This window comes from Papaver somniferum, chromosome 3, assembly GCF_003573695.1.
Source record: "Papaver somniferum cultivar HN1 chromosome 3, ASM357369v1, whole genome shotgun sequence".
Taxonomy (NCBI): domain Eukaryota; kingdom Viridiplantae; phylum Streptophyta; class Magnoliopsida; order Ranunculales; family Papaveraceae; genus Papaver; species Papaver somniferum.
This window is the reverse complement of record NC_039360.1, coordinates 174,897,172-174,918,848: the sequence shown is the minus strand read 5'-3', so window position 1 is coordinate 174,918,848 and position 21,677 is coordinate 174,897,172. Positions and strand designations below refer to the sequence as shown.

At 36.2% G+C, this 21,677-nt stretch overlaps 2 protein-coding genes across 2 annotated transcripts; one reads left to right on the top strand and one right to left on the bottom strand.

The window, feature by feature from the left end:
* Positions 1–12,382: 12,382 nt before the first annotated feature.
* On the top strand, positions 12,383–14,222 carry LOC113358084 (GDSL esterase/lipase At4g16230-like). Its single transcript, XM_026601594.1, has 5 exons — positions 12,383–12,734; positions 12,845–12,975; positions 13,060–13,305; positions 13,419–13,674; positions 13,761–14,222. Exons 1-5 carry the CDS (start codon positions 12,500–12,502, stop codon positions 13,982–13,984), a joined length of 1,092 nt encoding a protein of 363 aa, XP_026457379.1. The 5' UTR covers positions 12,383–12,499; the 3' UTR covers positions 13,985–14,222.
* Positions 14,223–14,424: 202 nt separating this feature from the next.
* On the bottom strand, positions 14,425–19,302 carry LOC113358083 (DEAD-box ATP-dependent RNA helicase 3, chloroplastic-like). Its single transcript, XM_026601593.1, has 10 exons — positions 18,640–19,302; positions 18,334–18,470; positions 17,803–18,217; positions 17,608–17,706; positions 16,887–17,111; positions 16,263–16,640; positions 16,022–16,165; positions 15,580–15,675; positions 15,071–15,384; positions 14,425–14,892 (listed from the first exon to the last, which is right to left on the bottom strand). The coding sequence occupies exons 1-10, from the start codon at positions 19,063–19,065 to the stop codon at positions 14,814–14,816; spliced, it is 2,313 nt and encodes a 770-aa protein (XP_026457378.1). The 5' UTR covers positions 19,066–19,302; the 3' UTR covers positions 14,425–14,813.
* Positions 19,303–21,677: the final 2,375 nt, after the last annotated feature.

The window sequence follows — 21,677 nt, the reverse complement described above, 5'->3', positions numbered from 1 at the left end:
ATTTTTCACCTAAACAACTCTTATAATTCTGAAAATTATTTTAATCACTAAACAAAATATTTAATCACTAATCAAGATTATTAACACTAATACGTAAAGGGCAGATTTGTCATTAAAAAAAATTGGATTAAGGAGTTATCTGATTTTGCTATTTCACAATCTTTTTTGTCTTCATTCAGTATGCCTTGGAAGATTTTGGTATGCCCAATATTATGGTTCAACAAAAATCCTGCCATCAGTCTATTCAGCCCACTATAAGCCCACGTGAGTTGCCTAATTTTGCAAACTTATTGCATCAAGATCTTGGTACGTTTGTCCATGTTGAGACCTTACAATTAGGTGGATCGTAATTCGTGATCCTTGACTGCGAATCCTCCTTGCCTGCCCTTTTAAACTTGTGGAAAGTCTGCCAACCCTTTTCTAAGTCTCATCCTCTAAGATGTGTGATCCTTTCTGTGTATGGGGGTTAGGAAATTCGCCACATACACACGGCATAGATGGATCCCCATGTGAATGGTTTGCCTTTGCACAAGCAAAAATTTAATACAAAAAAAGAAAAGAATTTTTTTTATCAAGTAACTCGAGCCAAGCGACAAAAATTACTTTATTTTGAATTTTCTTTCTATCATATAAAAGGAATGATATCTTTAATTACAAAATGGGAAGAAATTTAGAAAATAAATTTAACTTTCTGTCATTTACATGTTGATAATAATTCTAAAAATTCACACAAACGATTATGATCTCACACCGCGGGATTATTTATGATCTATCATCGTTTCTATCGATGGATCTCACATACGTGACATTGCTAAATTGGATATTTAATCATGGTTGGCAAATTCTTATGCTATTGGTAGATTTAATGAATAATTGATTTTTTAATATTTTTATTAACAGGGAGGTAGTCAAATGAGAATTTTATACACTTACATAGATTTTTTATTTGACCGATTCATTGAGATTCTCTGGAAGTTTAGAGACTTCTAGCGATTTTATGAAAGTATTACAGAGAGTTTTTCTGACTTATACATACAAATTTATAGTTTTTGTTATTTGTAGAAACAAAAAAAAATGTATGATATCTAATCAATAATCCAAATATCTACCAACTTCTTATTATGCATGTTATAATATTAACAAAAGTACCATAAATAAATCGTAAAATACGTGTCGACTGGCTTTTTTTAGTATATATATGTATCACACCATCTGTGTTTTATTTTCTTATTTTTCATCGTTTTTTCCTATCAATATTTTCTTCTCTTGACCATAACAGAGTGCTATCACACGACACAAATAAAAGAGAATGAGCGCACAGTGAACGCAAAACGACTAGAGTCTAGTTGCTAGAGCATTGAAAAATAAATAAAAAGAAGATTTGCATGTGAATTTGATGCTTATGAAAAAATAGCCAAATTTTCAAAGTATCCAAAAATCTCACCTACTTAGGAGAGATTTTGGTCATGCTATTTTCTTTAAAATAAAGTCCTCCAAAGCCTCTAAAATTTACAAATCCATGACTTATAAATATTTATCCAATATCAAGGATGTTTGGGTGACTCTTAAGAATTCTCAATTCAATAACATGGAGTTTTAAAGAATTGAAAAGACTTTAAAAAAAAAGTCTTTGTTCACTAACAAGGGAGATTAGGAGACTCTCTTAGAATCTTTATTGACTAAGATTTCTTACCTCTCTGTAAATTCCTAAAATATCCTTCATTTCTTATTCCTCAATTGATGACAATTGGTGCCAATGTTCAACATCTAGCGAAGACGAACAATATAATTCATCAGAAAAATAATGGTATCTCAACTTGAATCAATTAATGTTGGGAGTAGTCAAGATAAGTGATAATAATATAAACCTCGCAATTTGCAAGTTAATGATTATTTCTCTATCGGAGGTAGCTCATGTACTTTCGATAGGTTTTCCTCAAAGAAGTTCTCTCATTTCTAGTAGTTAGTTAATCTATAACTATTGGATGTTGCAGATGTCCATCATGCGTTAGCTAAGTCGTGGCTCACGAAAACTTAGTATCTGATCTAAAAGGGAGAGGGTACCTAGTACACCACCAACCTTTTTTTTCTCGTGAACCTGTATGGACAATTATTTGTTACAATCAAAAGTATAGATAGTCCTGATTGTAAAACAAGTTCCTTCGACGATCTCAAAAATCAATATCCAACAACAACAACCTAGTATGTTCCTGAACTATACACAAACCAAATTCCTACAAAATAAGTCTTGTAATCTATATTTCAAGACACGAATTCACAAGAGCAAGTCGTGTAGGTCTATACGTTTCGAGCTTAAGAAATATCTAGGTTGTTCAACGTATATTTGTGATATTTCTGTTATAAACAATATAATGCGAAAAATAAAGAAACACAAGATACCAAAGATTATGTTAATGAGGAAACTAAAATCTTATAGAAAAATCGTGGGACCAAGCCTAGTTTGAACACCGTACTGTATTTAACCGCTACAAATACTAGCATACTATCAGACTACGGACTGGAATATAGTTAAGACTAAATCGACCCTCCTTGCAATTCAGCTATGAATATAGCCTACTTGTTGGAATTCGGTTCGTGTACATTCTAGGTTTTTCTTGGATATTAATCTTTGAGATCATCCAAAGAACTTGTTTTACCATCAGGTAATATGATCTTTTCTGTTGATTTATGGTTATTGGCTGTAACAAGTAATTATTCATATAGGTTCACGAACGAAAACATGGGGCACAAATTCTTTTACTGCGTGATATGTGGCTTGGGACATTGATGCATAATGGAAGTTCGCACATACCATTTGTGCCATTTTATCATAATTACTCATTTACCCCCTACTTTTTCTTATTTCCCATCTTTGTCCTTTTTGTTTACTACTTATTGTTTAAACCCTAGCTCTTCTAGTTTCGAAGTTTTGCTTGTTTAGAAAAGTGGTGTAAGAACCCTAAAATCCTTCCTAAGAGAAGAGCCTCCAACACTTTGTTATTTCCAATTTGTAATTGGGTAGAAATTTCAATTTGTAAGAGATGCATCTATTATCTTCTAGTTTTCAATCTTAGAATTGGGTAGAAATTTGAAGATTATTAGAGAAGAACCTCAAATCTTTGTATCTTCCTTGTTCCAAGGTTAGAAGAAGCATCATTTGAAGGTTGGTTACTTTTATTTCATGGTGTTTTGTTATAATTTAACATTCCAATTTTAATTATAAGTATTACTTTACATTAGTCGGTAACAAGAGCTTTGGTTTCTTTTTTGGGAAAATTGTGGAGAAGATTTTAATTATTAGCTTGGGGGTTTGAATCTTTGTGTGTGTTATTGTCAAATTGGGTTCATTCTCCTTGTGATTTTATTAATGTCTCCAAGGAAAAGAGTTTATCAAGGTGAAATTTCTATGAAAGAAGAATTGGAAGTCCTTAAGCATGAAGTGTTCGATGAAATGCAACAAAGAATGGATGCAAAATTTGAAGAATTTTTTTAAGACTTAGTAACTTAAATATCCATCAAGATCAATCTATAACTCACCATCATCATTATGAAGAAGAAGTAACGGATGAGGAGACCACTTCTTTTGATAGTCATGTTCATCCACAAGGGAGACGACAAATATTTTAAGAAAGACCCAGATACCACAATGTTACTACTTCAAACCGATGGGAAGGTGGAATCAAAGTTGACATTCCGGAATTCCATGGGGGTTTAGCTCCGGAAGAATTTGTTGATTGGTTAGCAACGGTTGAAGAAATCTTGGATTTCAAGGAAATGCCCGAAGATAAGAAAGTTGGGTTGGTTGCAACAAGACTTCGAGGAAGAGCCGGCGCTTGGTGGCAGCAACTTAAACAAATGAGGTTGAGAAGAGGTCAAGCTAAAATTGAATCTTGGGAGAATCTTAAGAAATACATGAGACTTGCATTTCTACCCCATAATTATACAACACTTATCTATCAACAACTTCAAAATCTTAGGCAAGGGTCCAAGTCGATTAATGACCGCGCCAAAGAGTTCTATAAATTGATTGCAAGGAACGATATTAACGAAATGGAAGAACAACTTGTAACAAGGTATATAGGAGGTTTGAGAATGAAATATCAAGATACTTTAAACTTATTTGATATTTATTCGGTGTCAGAAGCATATCAAAGGGCATTATCTTTAGAGAAACAATATGCAAGGAGAGTTTTTCATGCCAATTGGAGTACTCACACTCAAGGAGGTGTTAAAACTACTACTTATCCAATGCCAAGTAATCGGGCTTCAACAAGTCTTTCAAGGTAAATGTAACAAGTGTGGAGAAGAAGGACATAAAGCATATGATTGTAGGAAGAGTGATCGCCCGGGGAAGAACTTACTTGTTCAAGGTGATGCATATTTGGATCTTATGGAGCCACCAATATTTGATAAAGAATCCGACGAAGAAGTGGAAGAGGAGTTTCTCACCGGTGACCAAGGACCATGTTTGGTTTGTTGCGTAACTATTTTACTCCAAAACTCAATGAAGGTGAACGATGGCTACGCCACAACATTTTTCAAACAACTTGCACAATTGTTGGGAAAGTTTGCAATCTTGTGATTGATTCGGGGAGTTGTGAAAATATCGTTTCCGACGAAGTGGTTCGCAAGTTGAAGTTAGAGACAAAAGAACACCCTTCTCCATATTCTTTATCATGGCTTAACCAAGGAAGCGAGGTAAAAGTCACTAAACGTTGTCTCATTAATTTTTCTATTGGTAACAAATATGTCGACAAAGTTTGGTGTGATGTTGTTTTGATGGATGCATGTCATTTACTTCTTGGGCAACCTTGGAAATATGATCAGTTTATGAATCATGATAGGAGAACAAACAACTATTCGTTTATGTGGAGCAATAAGAAGTTGACTCTTGTACCCAGTCGTGAGCTTATTCCTAAGCCACAAAATGGTGATGGTAAAAATCTACTTACTTATCACAAGTTCATAGAAGAGTTGGATGATTCAGAGGTTTTCTATATACTTCATGTTAAAGAATCTCCATCGTATGATTTTGTGTCACAGCTAGTCAGGCCAATTATCGAAGAATGTCAATATGTTTTTCCTACCAGCTTACCAGATGCATTACCACCATTAAGAGATGTGTAACACCAAATTGATCTAGTACCCCGTTCAAGTCTTCCCAACAAAGCCCACTACCGGATGAGTCCCAAAGAAAATGAAGAATTACGACGCCAAGTTGAAGAGCTTATAGCCAAAGGTTTTATAAGACCGAGTCTTATCCCTTGTGCGGTACCGGCCATGTTAGTACCAAAGAAAGATGGTTCATGGCGTATGTGTGTGGATAGTAGGGAAATCAATAGAATCACATTGAAGTACCGATTTCCAATTCCTCGTTTGGATGACTTACTTGATCAATTAAGTGGAGCATGTGTTTTTAGCAAACTTGATTTTAAAAACGGGTATTATCAAATTCGTATCAAGGTGGGGGATGAATGGAAGACCGCTTTCAAGACTCGAGATGGTTTGTATGAATGGATGGTTATGTCATTTGGGCTCTCAAATGCTCCAAGTACATTTATGCGAGTCATGAATCAAGCACTTCGACCGTTGATTGGGAAGTGTGTGGTTGTTTACTTTGATGACATACTTGTTTATAGTGCCGATATGGAATCTCATATACGTCACCTTCGTGAGGTTCTCATGATTTTGCGGGTGCAACAATTTTATGCTACCTTGAAGAAGTGTGCATTCATGACCGATAAAATTTTGTTTCTTGGTTATGTGGTTAGTAAGGATGGGATTTCGGTAGATGAAGATAAAGTGGAATGCATAAGGAATTGGCCCAAGCCAAAACCTTTGTTTGATATTCGAAGTTTTCATGGGTTAGCTTCTTTCTATCGTCGATTCATTGCAAATTTTAGTGGAATCATGGCTCCAATAACCAAATGCATGAAGGGTGGCAAGTATTTATGGAATCAAGAAGCGGATGACGCCTTTGAATTGATGGAAATAAAGTTAAGTACGTCTCCAATTTTAATATTACCAAATTTTGATAAACCATTTGAACTTCATTGCATTGGGGCGGTTCTTATTCAAGAAGGGAAACCGGTGGCCTTTTATAGTGAAAAGTTGAATGGGGCTAGACTTGCATATAACACTTATGATGTTGAGTTTTATGTTATTATGCAAGCACTCAAACATTAGAGGCACTATCTTATTCACAATGAGTTCGTCTTATTTTCGGACCACATGGCATTGAAGCACATCAACTCTCAAGACAAGATTTCTACTAGGCATGGTAAATGGGCTTCTTATTTGCAACAATTTACTTTTTCCATCAAGCACAAGTCGGGTGTACAAAACAAGGTAGCGGATGCCTTGAGTCGACGTACTTCTCTTCTTACACAAATGAGGGCTCGTATTTTGGGATTTGATGATATTCAGAAGCTCTTAAATATGATACTTATTTTGGTCCTCTTATGGTTGATGAAAGTTCACTCCAAAATGGTTATTACGTTCTTTTCGATGGGTACATTTATTGGAAAATTTGTCTTTGCATTCCGCAATCAAGCTTGAGATTGAAAATTATTAAGGAGCTTCACGATGAGGGGCATATGGGGACTACTCGTACTTGGAACTTGGTTTCAAGCTCATACTTTTGGCCGGGAATGTGGAAGGAGATTCATCGATATGTGAAGAGATGTCATATATGTCAAGTATCTAAAGGAACAACCACTAATGCGAGATTATACTTGTCACTTCCTATTCCTTCTCGTCTATGGGAAGATTTGAGCATGGATTTCATCTTGGGATAACCGTGTACTCAAAGAAGTATGGATTCAGTATTTGTAGTGGTAGATCGTTTTTCCAAAATGTCTCATTTCATTGCTTGTAAAAAGACAACGGATGCGGTCATGGTAGCTCAACTTTTTTAAAAAAAAAGATTTAATGTTTATATGGTCTTCCTTCTTCCATAGTCTCGGGTAGAGGTAGTCGTTTTGTGGGGCATTTTTTGCGTACTTTATGGATGTTGGTCAAGACCAATTTAAGTTTTAGCACCGCTTATCACCCTCAAACGGATGGACAAACCGAAGTGGTAAATCGTTCCCTGGGTAATTTTCTTCGTTGTTTGGTTGAGGGTAATTTGAAGACATGGGACCAAGTTTTATGCAAGGCGTAATTTGCTTACAACCATGCGGTGAACCGGAGTAGTGGTTATGCACCATTCATGGTGGTGTACGGGTTCAATCCAAGAGTACCACTTGACTTGTCTTTAGTACCGGATTTGAAAAGGCCAAATGCTAAGGCGGAAGACTTTGTTTCTCAACTCCACCTTATACATGAAAGCACCCGAAAGCATCTAGAAGCTTCATCACGGAAATACAAGAACAAGGTTGATCAACGACGACGCGTGGTTGAGTTTGAAGTAGGAGATCTTGTTTATGCGGTTCTTACTAAAGAATGCTTTCCTTGGGTGAGTACAACAAGCCCAAGGCAAGGAAGATTGGACCATTTACAATTGGAGAAAAGATAAATGATAATGCTTATCGACCCAACTTACCAAGTTCAATTCGTACGCCCGACGTCTTTAATGTTGCGCACATGGTTCCATATTGGGGTGACAATGCTATGTATGAAGAGATGGACAATTCGAGGGCGAATTTCACTTAAGGAGTGAAGGATGATGCAGAATGGTAGTTTACACATACCATTTATGCCATTTTTATCGTCATTACTCATTTACCCCCTACTTTCCCTTATTTCCCATCTTTGTCCTTTTTGTTTACTACTTATTGTTTAAACCCTAGCTCTTATAGTTTCGAAGTTTTGCTTGTTTAGAAAAGTAGTGTAAGAACCCTAAAATCCTTCCTAAGAGAAGAGCCTCCAACACTTTGTTATTTCCAATTTGTAATTGGGTAGAAATTTCAATTTGTAAGAGATGCATCTATTATCTTCTAGTTTCCAATCTTAGAATTGGGTAGAAATTTGAAGATTATTAGAGAAGAACCTCAAATCTTTGTATCTTACTTGTTACAAGGGTAGAAGAAGCATCATTTGAAGGTTGGTTACATTTATTTCATGGTGTTTTGTTATAGTTTAACATTCCAATTTCAATTATAAGTATTACTTTACATTAAACATGAATTCTGAAGATTATGTTTCTATTGAAGTATTGAAAATGTGATTCCAAATGGCATATTATTAGGATCCATCTAGGTGCACAAGGAAATTAGGAGATGAAAATACTTGTGCAATTTTCGAATAAAGAAAGGAACAATTATAATTGGCCAGGTACTCAGTTTACATGTGTCGTGGCTTAGCTAACGCATGATGCACATTTGTTGTATGCAATAGTTATGACTTAGAGAATTTTGCTACCATAGTGGTAACTCTTGGCTACATTGGTCAAATCCATTGTAAGTTACGGGAAATTTCACTATTCTAGGGTCCAGGTGGATAGACAAACCCAATATCTTACAGTGGGAGAAATACATATCGGTCAATGTAAAGCCAATTTTCCTCAATAATACCACTCGTCCTAGTTTGGGGCGGTCGTCTTCGTCTCAGACGATAACGTATATATTTTTAATTGTTAAATTTAACTGCTTTATGTCTATTATACCTATATAAATCATCTTCCATCCAACAATAAACTCATACCATCTATCGAATTTATTTCATCAAACTTCTTCCATTAATATATTCCTTGTTTTAAGTAGTTTTAATCAAATTTACTTCTCATGGATCCTAATTTGGAAAATGAGGAAGCACAGACTATAGCGTTGATATATCTCCAACAACAACAACAGTGGATGCTTCAGGAGAATCAGATGGATGAAGATTCGGATGAAGAGAAAAATTTAACGTACGCCATGATACAATTATACATGTCCCAGGTACCTCGAGTTCCAGAACCGAGAGCAATATTGACAAGAAGATATAAGTGGAGATTTCTAGAGGAATGACATCAAAAAATGATGCATGATTAGTTTATCAACGGGTATGTTTACTCCGGCGAAGATTTTCAATGGCGCTTTCGTATGCCGCAATACTTGGTTATCGGGTCACGGCAGCCTAAGCACTTTGTCGGGAAAACCCTAAATTCAACTATCAATTTGATGAACGAAATATGCAAGGACATAGTCCTGAACAAAAGGTCACAGTAGCTCCAAAAATTCTAGGTTATGGTATGCCAGCGGATGCCTGTGATGAGTACAATCGTACGGCAAAAAAAAAAAACATCATACGAAAATCTTGGTATGTTTTGCGAAACTGTAGTCAACCATTTTGGTCCATATTTTTTTACGACAACCAACTCAAGATGATGTAGACCGATTACTAGTTCAAAATGCATAGAGAGGATTTCCCAGAATACTAGGTAGCCTTGATTGCATGCATTGGGTGCGACATGGATGTGCTTATGCTTGGCAAGGGAAGTATAAGGGACACTACTCAAACCAACTGTTGTTCTAGAAGTGATGGCTTCTTATGGTTGTTGGTTCTGACATGATTTTTTTGGACTCCCATGTTCAAATAAAGACATCAATATTTGCAAAAATCTCCTTTGTTTGAAGAACTGAAGTAAGGAAATGCTTCAGATGCAAATTTAATTGTCAATGACAACAACTATAAGATGGGGTATTTTCTGGCTGATAGAATTTATCCAGCGTGGTCAACTTTTTTTCAAGCTTACAGTGAGTTACCCGAAGCCGAGGAGCACCTTTCTAGAAGATATTTTTAAAGGAAAGCGGATGTCATGTAGGAAGGACGTTGAACGAGCATTTGGAAGTTTGAAGAGGAAGTTACATAGAATTTGTGGATCATATCATTCATTTAAATCAATAGACATGAATAGGGTTTTGCTCACTTGCGTCATTTTGCATGATATGGTAACCAAGGAGAGACCTGAGGGGATACCAGTTGGATAAGTTATCCAGCTAAAAATTTGAGTAATGAAGTTCAAACCCTTGATGGTGTGCACGCAAGAACTATAGAATGATAGAAAAGATAATTCAAAACAAAGGTTTACATTTAAGACTAAGGGGAGATCTCACTGTGCACAATTAGGTTGAATTCAGAAGAAGAAATCCTCACAGGAATTTGTTTGTTTTTGTTTTATGGTTTGTGTAGTTTGGAATAGACAAGCATTGAATTTGAAATTAAAAGTTACATTGAATTTTAAACTAAGGATTACATTGAATTTAAAACCAACTATTGCATTCATAATTTAAAACTCAAACTAAACAATTGTAATGGCAGTAGTTTCATTTTTATTCTCTTCTAAGTCATTTTCATCATAATCAAAGTTAATTGTTGTTGGCCTTGGCGTGCCTTTTGTACTTGAACTTCATCAAATTCATCCTGCCAAAATTGTAACTGTGCAGCATTCATTCTTGACGTGTCCATTCTCATGATTCCTCTCATGTGCGCGTTGAACAAATCAATGTTCAACAACCTTATGATTTTTTCTCATTTTTGAAACCATTTTCTTATGCTCTACTATTTTAACAATATCAGTTTTTTTTCTCAAAAAATTCTTGAAGGTTTTATTCTGAATTTGATGATTGTTCGGCATCTTGAGCTGCCTTTCTGATTCTTTTTTTTCTTTTTTGACACCCGCCTCATCGGGCCTATTTGCATTTCCATTGATATTAAGATTAGAGTTACCATGTGGGAAACCTCTAGTGTTGGGATTAGCATTTGAGTTTGTTTCTGGTGAAAAATAAGGAGACCCAGGTTGTTGATAAACATTTGTAGTCTCCTAAGGTGATTCTTTTGGTGCTTGATATCCATACAACAAATCGGGGTTATATCGGTCCAGCTTTCTGAGGATGTGAAAACGTGCTTCGTGCTTGAAACTCAAAGTGTTTTTTCTTTGCGGTTCCTCTTTATTTTTCTATGTTGCAGTTTGAATAATTGTAAAAGATCAATTAAACCATTTGAAATGTGAATTACCAAATATTACATGCACTCCCTATTTGACGAGCCATTTGCATCACCAAAGTAACCCAAATGTTCACGTCTTTGCTGGTTGCATTAAAACGACTCAACAACCCCGAACCATCACGTTTTTGTATATTTCTAGTTTTCTAACAAAATTGTTTATAAATTCCCCCCCCCCCCCCCCCCCAAAGAGTTATGATGTTATTGAGCACCATCGATAAAATCAAGAGTAAATATTACATAACCTCTGCAAATAGCCTTATCATCATCCAAACTATATTTCGGACCGCAAGTTTTCTGTGAAGAATTTTCTGTTGTAGACTTGTAGTATTTTGGTTTTGTGATGAATTGGCCATTTTTTTAGAAACTTTTTTTTTTATATTTTTTTCTACTTTTTTTGAGATTAAGAGATTGAATGAAAATATAAGAAATTTTGGGTGAAGAATGTGTGGTTTTGGAATTGAAATTGATTGAATTTATAGGAAGTGAGATTATGACCACTGAATAAATATAACCGTTATCGGCTTATACAAGACCGATCGTATCAACATGAAACGCGCCTCGTCTCAATAAGAGCCGTGGCTCGATCTATAATGGGATGACCTCTCAGATTAAACCTTTCATCTCCATTTGAGACGCTCGGCTTAATTTGAGATGAGATGGGCAAACTCCCAAATTTGAGCGTTTGCCCATCTATTTTCTTGGATTTTCTATCCCATTGTGTGATGGGAATGGATAATTCTGCTCATTTGTCTATCCCATTGTCTTTGTTCTTATTGGGTTGTCCCGCACGTATGCCGGTGATAGCACATCCACCTGTTAAATAAATTTAGCAAAAAAAAAAGAAAAAAAAAAAAAGAAAATTGTACCACCGATTCTTAAATGAACCCGGCTTTAAGTCAAACAACGGGTTTAAGCTCTAGATTTAAAATTTTAAAATTGAGCGCGGCACCCAACAAATCCGTGCAATTGGAATGCCATTTAGATCCTGCAGGTCCACTGTCCACAACCTTGCCATAGGCTTAGACTAGACTCTAGAGTAAGACTAAACCGTGATAACAAATTCCACAGTAAATCCAATTCAATACACTGCATCACCAAATTTAGCAAGTTGAATGCTCAGTCACTTCCCATTATTCAAGTCATCAAAAACAGCATGATTTATCAAAAATTCTTTACACTTTGAATTTCTCTTTCTCTTCCTTCCACCATTAATACTAATGTTATCTGCAAAGAATCAATTGAATGCACCATTTCTCTTCCCAACTACTAGTACTACACGATTCATCAACATCAACCATCCATTGAAAAAAGTGGAGTATGTTGTTCTCTGTCTTTCCAACAGATTTCATACTTCATTCATTCTCTCTAAAAGTAACATTACTTGTTCCTACATAAATAGCTTAGCATTTTTGTATACTCATTATTTCACTTCTCTTTCAACATCATCCTCCTATCAAACATTTTTTTTCTCTGTTTTTGAGTTCTTTGTTTTTCTTTAGGGAGCTCATTTTTTTCCTCTTTATTTGAGGTTAAGACTACTATCATTAAGTGATAATCCAGGTTTTGAGAAATGGGTTTAGCTTCATATTATCATATTCTTGTTCTTCTTCTGCAAGTTTTGTTTGGGACTAGTACTTTAGCACAGAGTTTTCCCTCCAATTTTGTATTTGGAGATTCATTAGTTGATGTTGGAAACAATGACTACATTGTTTCACTCTCCAAAGCTAATTATGTTCCTAATGGGATTGATTTTGGAAAGCCTACTGGTCGTTATACGAACGGAAGAACGATTGTCGACATTATAGGTTTGTTAGTGTTCTTAGTGGTTCTATATATGTGTTAGATTTTTCTTTTCCTCTTTTTCTTGTGTTTGTATTTTTGTATGGCTTGATGACAGTTTGTTGTCATTCTGCAGGTAAAGAATTGGGTGTGAAAGAATTTACTCCTCCGTACTTGGCTCCATCTACAGTTGGAGATGTGGTTCTTCATGGTGTCAGTTATGCATCAGGTGGAGGTGGAATTCTAAACGAAACCGGCAAGATTTTCGTAAGCTATTCTAGTCTCTAGTGTGCTTTCAGTATTCAAATGTATTTTCCATTTTAGAACTATCTCTGTATTTTTGTGATATAGGTTGGAAGAATCAACTTGGATGCACAACTAGATAACTTTGCTAATACGAGGCAATATATAATCTCTCGAATTGGTGCCGAAGCGGCTTCGAAACTTTTCGCCAAAGCACTTTTCTCTGTGACAATGGGTTCCAATGATTTCCTTAACAACTACTTAGTTCCTGTTCTCTCGATTCCTGAGCAGAAACTGATATCCCCTGAAACGTTTATTGATACACTAATTTCAAGATACAGGCTTCAGCTAACAGTAAGAGTTTCCCAGTTAATCCTCATTTTGATTACTTAAAACACAGTTGCAAAATCATGTGGTTTTTGTTGTTCTCATATGTTTATGTTTTCGAATTTTCTGTCTTTGTGTAGAGATTGTTTAACTTGGGTGCAAGAAAGATTGTTGTTGTCAATGTTGGACCAATTGGTTGCATCCCATACCAGAGGGATGTAAATCCTTTGTCAGGAGATTCATGTGTCGCCTTACCGAATCAAATGGCATTGTCGTTTAACAAGAAGTTGAAGAGCCTTGTCGCCGAGTTGAGCTCCAAACTTGCTGGATCCAAATTTGTATATGCAGATGTTTACCGCATTGTCGCTGATCTCATTGAAAACTATCAATCATATGGTAAGGTTTACTCAAACCCGAATCAAGTACATTTTTCTTTCGCTCATATGCAGTTATACTAAATTGCATTGCTTTAACAAATGCAGGTTTCGAAAATTATAACTCGGCATGCTGCTCCGTAGCAGGTCGATTTGGAGGCGTAATTCCATGCGGTCCAAAGTCGAGAGTTTGTTCAAACCGTGACAAATACATATTCTGGGATCCATACCATCCATCTGATGCTGCTAATGCCATAATTGCAAATAGGTTGCTCAATGGCGATACCAAAGACATTTTCCCCGTTAATATCAAAAAACTTTTCAAGTCTTAAGTTAGTAAATGATGATTCAAAAGTGAAAGATTTTCATCTTCTTTTCTATGTGATTCTTTTGCTGATTAATATATACAGCTACATGTTTAACTGCCCATTGAGACTCCTCCATAACCGTCACTGATTTCAACAGATCAAGAAAGTTTATGATCTAAGAACTTGAGGGAAACGTTATGTCATATTTTCAGTTTTCTGCATTCTCATGTAACTCGATCTCATATATATACATGTTGCTCCTTTTTTAAGAACCAGAGGCATTAGTCAAACATTGGCAAAAACTCGTAGGCTTAAAAATAAACGTTGGTGAACTTTTACAGCATATAAAGGCCTATAGTATCTAAACAACTCCAGGCTTAAGAGCAGCTATAAGTCAAAACCACATAATCAGAATTAGTAGCTGACGATGAAAGTGACGTCTGACGCTTAAGACCAGCAAAAAATGGTAAAGAAACTATATCTTTATTATGAGAAAAAAACTAGTTAAGAATCATCTTAGACATGAAAAAGCTAAATCCAATCCTAAGCAGTTGCACCACCAACCACAGTGAATTCCCCATCACCTCTTTCCTTGGCAAAACTACAGGAATAATGGTGCACAAATACATATACATACACAGCCACAGATACAGACAACTCGGCCCGTCATTCTTCAATTATTATCCCCAGGGACTGTGCTATGAGTCGAAAGCTGTGGAAATCACAACATCACCGGCCAAAATATAGATTGCCTTTACCCTTCATAGCAGCAGATGCAGACTCCGACTGATTTTGACTTTGAATTATAAGAGCCTCATGACGAGAAGGGAAACGGTAAGAGTGAGAGGACTCTCTAGTAAGATCTCTTGCTTGGGCACTCTGAAGACTTGTGTCCAGACTGTCCGCAACTGAAGCACGCCCCTCCAAAACCACTGTCACAGTAGAACAAAAGCAACAACAGAATTGTGCATCAGCGGCAAAACATAGGAAAGCACTAACCATTCAAATTTTGATTAAGGCGAACAAATGTTGAGATAAAAACAGTTACATTTTTTTCCCCATTGTGCTAAAATTATCAATCACAAAACGAAAAACCAGAGATAAGACTACCTGTCCCTGCCACCCCTGAAAGATGATGACCTGCTTGGTCGTCCTCTACCACTACCACCACCAATTAGCCAATCATCCCCACCACCACTGGATCTAGAGCTTCTTGAATAATTGTCATCCGATCTGAAGCTACGGCCTCCACGTCGGGGGTATCCACCTTCATCATCAGAGCTGCGTCCACCACCACCATAACCTCCCCGAGAACTTCTGAACCCTCCTCCACGTTCCCGAGAACCTCCTCGGGAACCTCGATCACGGTTAGAGAATCTGCCGTAGTTGTCACTTGGAGGACCATCGTCTTGCAACGTGGGTAACTGCGAATCAGCAAAAAATGCATTTAAGATACAGATAATTGAATAATATTCCAGAGAATGGATTACACTATATACAGGACAATACGATGTCCGAATAACATAACCTTGTTAACCTAGTGATTGTACTAGCTTGTTAACCAACTTTAACAACAACTTCACATGGAAGCAGTAGTGGCGGGATATTTAGAAACCAACCTTGCTGATCTTGGATATGGTGTTCCCAGCAGGTATCTCTTTACTCAACAGTTTCTTTGCAATCTCCTCTGGCAAATCAAACACGGCACCTTGAATCTGAAATAATAAAATATTTGTTACAACAAAACGAACGTTACAATTAAGAGTTTGCACTAAAAAATACATGTGACACTAAGATGTGATGTAAGGAAAACCTAGTGCGTAACCAGATTGGATATAATGTTTTCTAAGCTAACACAAGAATCAAGGTGTGCATAAAGGGCTCACTAGAAAAACACAGAAGCTAGAAAAATCCCCAGAAACTGCAGTTTCTTATGATTTTACATATTTGAGATAACTCAAATGAGACAGAAGGAAAAGGGTTCCGCAACTAATGTACAAATGTAATGAGCTTCAAGACAGAAAAAAGTAATGAGAAAATGCAACATCTGTTGATATGTACCCTTTCATCTGCGATTATGGATATCTTTCCAATTTCATCAGCAGCAGCAGGATAAACATCAGAGAGAAAACCCATGACAGTTCTGGCAGAGAGAAACCCTCTTGCAACACTTGGATCGCGAGTGAACTGTAATGTCACCCATCCCTACACGAAAAAATTTACAAAATACGAGCAAAATATTAGCAACATTTCTGGATTCCAAAGTGAGAAATATAAAGACATGATAAGGATAATACTGTACCTTTTCATGACTGATGAGCGAACGAGAGGAAGGGGGTTGAGAGAAACCACTTAAGTGAGCCAGAGCAGCGGCAAGAGCGGCTGTTCCTTTTTCATCAATCAACTTTTGTGCAGCTGGAGTGAAGAATTCTATAGATTGTGGGTGAACCCCATTGAGAGTGGCAAGGAGTTGCTCAGATGAAGCTTCCAACACATCCTCGATAGTTGGTGGGGATATAAATTGGAAGTGACAGCCCACATCGCGCTCAAGAGACTTTACAGTTCTTCTCTGATTACTAGTGAACATAAGAATAGCGTTGCCTTCTTTCCCAGCACGTCCTGTTCGACCAGAACGATGCACAAAGGTCTCTGGATCATTGGGTAATTCATAGTGTATAATCTGCAGAGAGGAAAAGCAGAACCTTTAACATGACTAGCCACTAATTGAGGAAAGAATCAAAGCTTTTATTGTTTTAGCTTAGCTGCATGTTTGATCAAGTTAAGACTGCCAAACGGATATAAAGAGTTGAAAATATTAAAAATATTCTTAAGGCTGAAGCGTCTCCTTTTCAGTTTAGTAATACAGAACCACAAATAAATACAATAATCCATGATAGACTGGTATAGTTTAAACCACCCGACTCACCAAATCAACATTGGGGATATCAAGTCCACGAGCTGCAACATCTGTAGCTACAAGCACAGTGAACTTTCCTTGACGGAAACCATTTAATGTTCTTTCTCGCTGATGTTGAGAGATATCACCATGCAGGGCCTCTGATGCAATGCTACTGGTTAAAGCCATTGAAACCTCATCAGCGTCTCGCTTAGTCTGGGTAAAAACAATAGCCTTCCCACCCTTCGCGTAGACCTGAGAAATTTTAAGAAGCATTAGTGATTGGAAATGTTTGTTAGAAAGCATGCTAACTTACTCTGTTACTCATGGAAGAACAAAACAATTAACATCTTGAAAAATATGCACAGAATAGTTCAGAGAAACAATTGGTTTCCTGGAGGTTTCAAGAATCTTTGAGTTCATACAACTATGCCAGGAAAATTCCACATGAAGCGTTTTCTGGCATACAGTATATTAAATGTGACAAATGAAGAAAAGAGTAAGAGACTGGAAATATAAGGGTTGCTGGTTGCACATATTGTACAGATCTAAAAAAGGTCATATAGGTAAAATATGGAACACTTTATAACGGTATTCCAAGCAAAGACCTAATTTGTCAAAATACTTGGCCGTTGCAGGGCTGATGAGGATTCCTTAATTGAGCAAGGACAGGAGATGCATCAATGAATAACATTTTTGGCTATGTGACATGAATGACATGCAACACGTTTCATGGGTGACCCAAGAGTACCGTTATAAGATCGCTGAGAATGGTACGCTTAGAAGTTGAAGTTGCTGGTAACGCATATAATTTGATCCCTTCTGCCAGCTTTTCATCTTGGTCACCAACCTATAGTCCCATAGTAATTTGATTTGATCAGAACAAAATTCTTTGGATAATCGAACTAATTTAAAAATGAATTTGACAAGCAATTAGATGAATTACCAGATCGATAGTCAGTGGATTATCCAAGTACTTTCTTGACAACTTCTTCACCCAAGTAGGCATGGTTGCAGAAAAAAGCATACTTTGTCGTTGAGCTGGAACAGTTTCCAAGATACATTCCACATCTTCCTCGAACCCAACAGCTAGCATTTGATCAGCTTCATCAAGGACCAAGTACTCAACTTCAGTCAACTTGAGGCTGTTACCTTTAACCAGATCGATGATACGTCCCGGTGTTCCTACAACTACATCTACTCCTCGGGAAAGTGCATTTTGCTGGGAAGTATAAGAAACTCCTCCATAAACACAGACTGTATTCAAGTAAGGTGCTGACTCCCTTATTTCCTTCTCTACTTGGCTAGCTAACTCCCTCGTCGGTGCTAACACTAGAAATCTAGGAAGCCGGCCCGAACGCCTTCACACAAATATGGACTAACGAATTAGGACATTAACACATCAACATTATCATAACAATATAATTAAACACAGCATTACAAATTCTATCTTGAACAAGTATGATAAGGTGAGTACCTTGGGATATTTCTTCCTTCATCATCAACAGTAAGACGTTTAATAATAGGGATACCAAAGGCCAACGTTTTTCCTGTCCCAGTCTTAGCACGGGCAATGATATCTCGACCTTCCAAAGCTGGTACTAACACAGCTCTCTAATTGTACAACAAATTAAAAATGAACAATTAAGATCAAAATTCAGTCTCTAAAACATAAAAGAACATGTAAATTCATGCAAAATTTATATTACCAACTAATTACACAATTGAATTATAAACAAAATTAAAACAAAAAATTAAATATTTTGGAGTATTTAGGTTATACCTGAATAGGGAAAAGATGAGTAATACCACGTTTCTCAAGAGCTTCAACTAGAGGTGTAGGCAAACCCAAATTATCCAGAGCAAGAACATCACCATCATCTTTCTTTTCACCATCGCTTTCAGAAACATCCTCATCCTCATCATCATCAAGGTCGTATAATTGTTCAGGTACAACATCATCATCTGATGAGAAACCAGATTTTCGACCACCACCACCAAGACCTTTAAAAGCTTCTTCACTCAAGACTGAATTAGGAGTAGCAATTGCACAGGGGACAGTATGTTTTATTCTAAGTTTCTGTTTACAACTTCTTCTAACTAGAGATAGAAATGGAGTAGAGGATGAATCAAACACTACTTTAACAAAAGAAGATGAAGATGAAGATGGTAACTGGTAAAGTGAAGAAACACCTACTATAGAAGCCATTATTATTCAAAATGAATTGTATTTCTTTCCCTGAAGTCAGTCAGTGTGGTGAAGATAAAGATAGATAGATAGATTAATGGATAGATAGGGTTCAAAGGATAAAAATGGAGTGAATTATTAGTAAATCTCGTCTGCTAAAACCCTCAATTTCCGTTCTTGAAAGGGTTTAGGAAGAGGAAGGAGAAGATGATAAGGGTTTATGGCCTTACAAATTTCCAACACTCCCTCAATCTCCTCTGTCTCTTATAGTCTCCCTATCCTGAAATATCCAGAGAGTTGAATACAGAATAAATATTGGGCTTCATTGAATCATTGAGCTATTTTTATTAAAAACTCAACCTGGTCCCCAGGCCCAGATTCATTTCCCAACAGCTGCGACTTTCTCGCGAACCGCAAAAACAATAATTCTAGCTGGACAGAGAAATCCGGTGAGAAAGTCTGAAAGTTAAGTTCAAAACTGGTGCCACAATCTCATGGCATTCGGTGTAAGATTTACACAATTTTTCAAAAAGGATTTACGAGATTTCCTGTCGGAAACTTTCATGATAATTTAGAATGATTGAATGAACAATTAGTTTGGAGAAAAACAATAAACGACAGATGATCATCTGAATTAAAATGAAGAAAAATACTTAAATTTTCAATAATCCTTTGACTTGGAGTAATATACTACTACTAGAAAGAGAAATATAATTTAATTTTTGGGGGGAAAACCTAATGTTTTGATCAGGACGAATTGTGAGATAATCGATGTTAGAATTTGTTTTGAATGAAATCGTTCTTTTTTTAATTACATGAATGGTGACTTTTATGATCGATTCTTGTTAGAGCAATGCTCGGTTGAAGTCACAAGTTTTGCTATCTGAAGCTTGTTGTCAATGTTAGATGAATAAAACTATATCTTGATTTACCGTCTACTAAGTCAAGTCCGGACTAGGTTAAAATTTGGTAGTTGAGTATCAAACATCACCCTCAAAGACTGAGATTGACGAAGACATTTGGAGAATTTCATCAATCAAGTATGTGAAGACTGAACCATTCTATTTTACCCTATATTACCATTTTATCTTATGAGACTTTGTCGTATGACTTATAGTAGATTTATTGCAAAAAAAAAAAAAAAAAAAATTCAAGTCAAGATTGTCTTGTTAAAAATCTCGAAATACGGTTCAAGCATTGGATGTTCAAGGGTCATTAACAATATTAGTTTAAAATAATTTATCGTTCAAGAATTAATTTGTGGATCAATTGAAAATTTCCCAAGCAAATGATTTTATCATTTGAGAATGTTTCAAGCATCAAAAGAGAGAAATTCAGAACTTCTGATATTTCGACTCATGGTAGGTTGGTGAACCACTTTGCAAACCATGGATATTTAAGTTTCAGAAATACAAGGAAGGTTGGCGAACCCAATTCGCAAACTGCAAGTTCAGTTGGAAACAGTTGACGAACATCGGTGATCTGAATTTTTCATGTTGGTGTAAAAAGCTAACAGTTGGCGAACCCGGTCCACGACCCATGTCCATACGAGTTCATGATCCGAGTAGGGTTGATGAACCCGGTTCACGAACTGTAGCATCCTAAATTGTGAACTTGCCTTACGACTCACGAGCCGTTTCACCAACGGTCCCAATGGATTTTAGCAGATAGTCAAATACTTATTTTTTTAAATATGTTTGAGTTTTGCTATGACTCTCATAAACACTTCTAAGACATCATTGATCACTAAAACACTTGTGTATGTGTATAATGATTAAATTCGCAAGTGTTAAATGATCATCAAATTATTTATAATTCATAAGGTATATTTGCCAAAGAAAGATCATTATACACAGTTTCGTAACCGGACCACTATATATATTCTTCTAATATGATTTCAAGATTAGTTCTCACATGCTTACTTGAAACCATAATTACATTTTCATTCAAACAGAGAAAGTGTTTGCTTGATTCTCAAGTTATCTTGGCTTGAATTCTAAGCAACCCTCAGTCTTGAAAAACTATAAATAGATATGGTCTTTCAACTGGTAAATTCAATCCTTGCTACTCTGTGTCCTAGTTGATAGCCAAAATCGTCTTATATTGACGTAGGTTTCCTCAAATAAACATAATTAGGTCTATAACTTAGAGACTTCACTTGGGTATTCATGATGTCAGGTCATTTAATCTGTACCTTGATAGTTCGTGTATTCTTATCTTGTTCTTCTATTATGGAGCTTCTCATAATCTCTTTCAGGCAAGATAGATAATAATCGCAAATTAGTTCTCTTCGTCTCAGACTTTGTGATTCCTAAAGATATATCTGAAAACTATTCTTAATTGATAAGTTAAAGATTGTTTTTTAGAGGTGGTAAAGAATCTATGCTTCCTATCTAAGTGAGTGTAACCTAAAGATATATCTGAAAACTATTCTTAATTGTTAAGTTGAAGATTATTTTTTAGAGGTGGTAAAGAATCAATGCTTCTTATCTAAGTGAGTGTAAGTGTTCCGGATTTGTGAGGTTTGCTATCTTTATCTATTGCAAACAACAAGCCTTGTTCTTCGATCTAAAGGGGAATCAAATAGATTTATTTGTTAAAGGCAGATTTGTATCAAAAGTCATCTTAGGTTG